Source organism: Suricata suricatta, chromosome 8 (genome assembly GCF_006229205.1).
Source record: "Suricata suricatta isolate VVHF042 chromosome 8, meerkat_22Aug2017_6uvM2_HiC, whole genome shotgun sequence".
NCBI classification, from domain to species: Eukaryota; Metazoa; Chordata; class Mammalia; order Carnivora; family Herpestidae; genus Suricata; species Suricata suricatta.
Window position 1 is genome coordinate 51,209,837 of NC_043707.1, and position 4,806 is coordinate 51,214,642.

General features: G+C 46.5%; 1 protein-coding gene across 1 annotated transcript in view; it reads left to right on the forward strand.

Annotated features, from left to right (window-relative positions):
* The first annotated feature begins 1,845 nt into the window (after window positions 1-1,845).
* SLC16A4 (solute carrier family 16 member 4) overlaps window positions 1,846-4,806 on the forward strand; it is a 27,550-nt gene continuing 24,589 nt past the window's right edge. Inside the window, exons 1-2 of the mRNA XM_029946462.1 lie at window positions 1,846-1,947; window positions 3,354-3,464. Of these exons, the coding sequence (XP_029802322.1) occupies window positions 1,921-1,947; window positions 3,354-3,464 (138 nt within the window). The 5' untranslated portion in view covers window positions 1,846-1,920. The remainder of the gene's footprint in view (window positions 1,948-3,353; window positions 3,465-4,806) is intronic.

A 4,806-nucleotide genomic window follows, 5' to 3' on the forward strand; every position in this document is an offset into this window, starting at 1 on the left:
AGACTAGTTTAATTTGGACATAGCCTGACCCTAGACCTGAGCCAGTTTTTAAGTTGAACCCAGTCCATTTTCTGGACAGAGTCCCTAAAAAAAGAAATGCTCAAATAAAGTCTGACAGTTCATAATGCAAACGCTGTGAAGCTAGAATCCAAGAGGGGTTTGCCCATGACTTGCTGAGGCTTGAGAAAGCCTCAAGTTCAGTGGGCTGGGTGTGTACCCGCTCCTGGGGTAGTCAGGGGTCTCCTTCCCTTGTTCCCTCTTCTGATACCAGAACTGGTCAAAGATAAACTGAAGCATATTAAAAATGTTAAGAGTTTATTTGACCACAAATCAAATCAGGCAGCGTCAAATCAGAAGTGATTAGCAGCACTCCCTCACAAGTCCAAGGAGAGGTTTTTATAGAGAAAGGATGGACACAAAACAAGAAAGTTTCGTTGGGTTGGGTTGTTTGTAAGAAAAGAAGTTTGTAAGAAAAGTTTATTTAGGGGCGCATTGATGGCTCATTGGTTGAGGGTCCAACTCTTGACTTCAGTGCAGGTCATGATCTTGCAGTGGTGGGATGGAGCCCTGTGTTGGGCTCCTCGCTGAGCCCAGAGCCTGCTTGGGATTCTCCCTCTGCCCCTCTCTCTTCCTGGTGCTCTCTCAAAATAAACAAACATTTTTTAAAAAATTAAAAATAAAGAACTTATTTATTTAAAAATTTTTTAAACATCTATTTATTTTTGAGTGACAAAGAGAGACAGATCATGAGCAGGGGAGGGGCAGAGAGGGGGAGACAGAGAATCTGAAGCAGGCTCCAGGCTCTGAGCTGTCAGCACAAGAGCCCGACGTAGGGCTTGAACCCACAAACTGTGAGGTCATGACCTGAGCGAAAGTCGGATGCTCAACCTACTGAGCCAATCAGGCGTCCCAAAAGTTTATTTTTAGGTGGGCTTGACCCCACTGTGGGGCTGGTACTCACAGCCCTGGGATTAAGGTCACATACTCCACTGACTGAGGTAGCCCAGCGCCCCAGCAAGGAAGTTATTGATAGATAATCTGTATTTTAAAGCCTAGTTAGCGGTTTGTGATGAGTTGTCCTTACCTTTTAATTTGGTAACTTTGTGGAACTTACAGGTTTAGATTTTGGTTGGCTCACAGAAACCACGTTGGGGAGCCTGGGTGGCTCAGTTGGTTAAGCGGGTGACTTTGGCTCAGGTCATAATCTCACAGCTCATGAGTTTGGGCCCCGCATCAGGCTCTGCGCTGACAGCTCAGAGCCCAGGGTCTGCTTCAGATTCTCTGTCTCCCTCTCTCTGCCCCTCTCCTGCTCACACTCTGTCTGTCTCTCAAAAATAAATGTTAGGGCCGCCTGGGTGGCTCAGTCGGTTGAGCGTTCGGTTCAGGTCATGATCTCACAGTTTGTGGGTTCGAGTCCCGCGTCGAGCTCTGTGCTGACAGCTAGCTCGGAGCCTGGAGCCTGCTTCAGATTTCTGTACCTCCCTCTCTGACCCTCCCCTGCTCGTGCTGTCTCTGTCTCTCAAAAATAAATTAAAAAAACATTAAAAAAATAAATGTTAAAAAATTTTTAAGAAAAAAGAAACCACCTTGACATTAGAGCCACCTCCGTGTAACTAACACCTTCTTTGCTTCATTAACAATAGTTACCAAAAGGATTTTCTACTTGGTTTACTCTGAGGCTTACTTCTGAGTCAACGGTGAAAAATTCTTCTTTCTGCGTCTAGGTGATTGGAGGGAGGACCTGGGTTAATGTCACATCACAGCGCTTCCTCCTTCCCTCGGGAAGTAAAGTCCACTCAACCTCACGGACTTAGATGGCTTGCTTGTTTTCACAGTGCAGCGGAATGAGATGCCTTGGGAAAAAAGTGACTTTCTAAAATATCGTCGATTTTATTTTTCTTCCCAGATTGCCTCACCTGCATGCTTTTGCTGAACAGCACATCAAAGGTAAAAATAAGTATGGGATTGTGTGTTGGGATTGGTTTTCTATGATGTTTTGAATGACTGGCATCTCTCCCATTCCTTACCCTCCTCACCCCCGCCTGCTCACAGTCCACAGGTGCTGACACCGCACTATTCTTTCCAGAAAGCAAAGCCTGCCTGCCAACCTGATAGTGGGAAACCAAGAAAGCTGTGTCCTTTCCTCAGAACATTTACCTTTCTCTTTGCTATTTCTCTTTACGTGTGTGTGTGTGTGTGTGTGTGTATTATTTTATTTTTTTACTGAAGCTTTTGTGAGAAAATAGCAGACTCTAGGATCCTTCACTCCTGAGTTCTTCCTAGCAGGAACCTCCTAAGACCAAGAACATTCTCTCGCAGAACCATAAGATCACCACCACACTCAGATTTTTCTTTTTTTAAGTTTATGTATTTATTTTGAGAGAGAGAAAGCATGAGAGGGGGAGAGGCAGACAGAGGGGGAGAAAGAGAATCCCATGCAGGCTCCGTCAGCACAGAGCCTGACGTGGGGCTTGATCTCACGGTTCATAAGATCAGGGCCTGAGCTGAAACCACGAGTCAGATCTCAGATGACTGAACCACCCAGGCGCCTCTCGTACTCAAGAGATTTATTTAATCTTGTCTCCTGTAAAATCCATAAACATAGCCTTCCAAACTCCTTTCTGGCCTTTTTTCTGGTCCAGGATTCATTCTAGGAACTGTCATTGCAGTTTGTTGTCATGTCTAGTTAGTCCCCTAGACTATTTTCATTTCAGTAACTGCTTTGCAAAGGGAATTCCTAGACCCGAGGTTACTCCTCCTTTTCTTATTTCTCTAAAGAGGACCAGAGAAGAGCCCAGAGCTTCCCCCAGGATGTGGCTTACAGACCACGGTGGCTGGGGGGCACAGAGGACAGTTCTATGAGCAGGCCACCCTACAATCAGGGAGGTCAGCCTTGGCACATAACTCCTTTGTGATTCCTCCCTGAAATAAACTGAGTGGGGGAAGAGAGACCTCTGTGGTGACTTTGATGTACCTCAAATAGTGGCTTTTCATCGACTTCTTCTCACCCCTCCCTGGTTCTGCCTCGATTGTGATTATAGAATAAATAGGGATACAGAGATATTATAGTCAGGCAGATTGGTAGGTAACGGAGGATGTACGACAAGAGAACTGTCAGAGCCATCTGGACTTGCCAGATGAAACTAGGCAGCAGGGCTCCAGAAAGATCTCCAAAGACGGTACAAAGCCCTGCTTGCATTTTTGAGGTTGAGATGAAGGAGTTTAGACACAATTTATAAATGAGGAAATCATCTTTTAAAGGGGAGGGTTAAAAAAATTACAAGTGGTTTTGTATCGTGGAGAAAAATAAAGTTGAAAAATTTAGGTAAGTCTCTTGTCAACTGAATCAATAGGATCTGTCCCACAGACCAACCATCATGCTGCAGAGGGCACGGAAGGCTCGGCCTTACACTAAAGCCCTGGATGGAGGCTGGGGATGGATGATTCTACTTCATTTCTTCCTGGTAAGAATTTACTTTCCCCTTTCCTACTGCTGGAAAAGAGCCCTCCGGAGAAAGGCTCAGAGCCAAGCTAGGAATGGCCACTAGCTGCCAAAGTCAGCACCCCACATGAACCTGGGAGAAAGTTGAAATCGGTCCCCTTGAGTGAAGGCTGCAGTGTCCCCCTTCAGTCTCCTTCCTACCATCCTGAAACCCGCAGAATGCCCTAGCCACCATCCACAGCTCTGCCCGGACATCTAAGCACCCCAGAAGTAGCACTGGGAGGTGCCAAAAAGTTCTATTGGGGTGGGTTCCCAGCTCAGTCCAGCACCCACGGGGCAGCAGCCTCCCTCTCTCCTAGGGGATGGGGTCATCTCCTTTCTGTTCCCCCTGCTGCTTCCCAACCCATCCTCCCAACCATAACTTATGCTAGAATTTGGCCCAATGTATATTTCTATTTTATGTGTATTTTGATTGAGAGAGCATGCTCGCAAGCACATTCAAATGCCTGCAGGGAAGAGGCAGAGGAGAGAGAGAGAGAGAGAGAGAGAGAGAGAGAGAGAGAGAATCCCAAGCAGGCTCCTGGCAGTCAGCGCAGAGCCCCAGTGCAGGGCTCCATCTCATAGGATGAGATCATGCATGACCTGAGCTCAAATCAAGAGTTGGATGCTAAACCCATGGAGCCACTCAGGTGCCCCCCCCCCAATGTTTAATTCTGCTATGTCTGGAAAACAAGAAGTAGATTCTGAAACTGCAGCTTGATTTAATTCCTTTTTCTGTAAGCAACTGGACTAGGCATTCCATTAAAAAAAATTTTTTTAATGTTTCTTTACTTTTTGAGAGAGAGACACAGCATGAGTGAGGGAGGCACAGAGAGAGAGGAGTCACAGAGCTCAAAGCAGCCTCCAGGCTCTGAGTTGTCAGCAGAGCCCAATGTGGGGCTTGAACCCATGGACCTTGAGATCCTGACCTGAGGTGAAGCTGGTGGCTCAACTGACTGAGCCAGCCAGGCGCCTGTGACTTCACTTTTTTTTTAATAGTTTATTGTCAAATTGGTTTCCATACAACACCCAGTGCTCTTCCCCATAAGTGCCCTCCATCATCACCACCACCTTTTCCCCCTCCCCCTTCCCGTTCAACCCTCAGTATGTTTTCAGTATTCAAGTCTCTCAAGTTTTGCATCCCTCTCTCTCCCCAACTCTCTCCCTCTTCCCCTCCCCCTGGTCCTCCATTGTTTCTCCTGTTCTCCTGTTAGACCTATGAGTGCAAACATATGGTATCTGTCCTTCTCTGCCTTATTTCACTTAGCATGACACCCTCAAGGTCCATCCACTTTCCTACAAATGGCCATATGTCATTCTTTCTC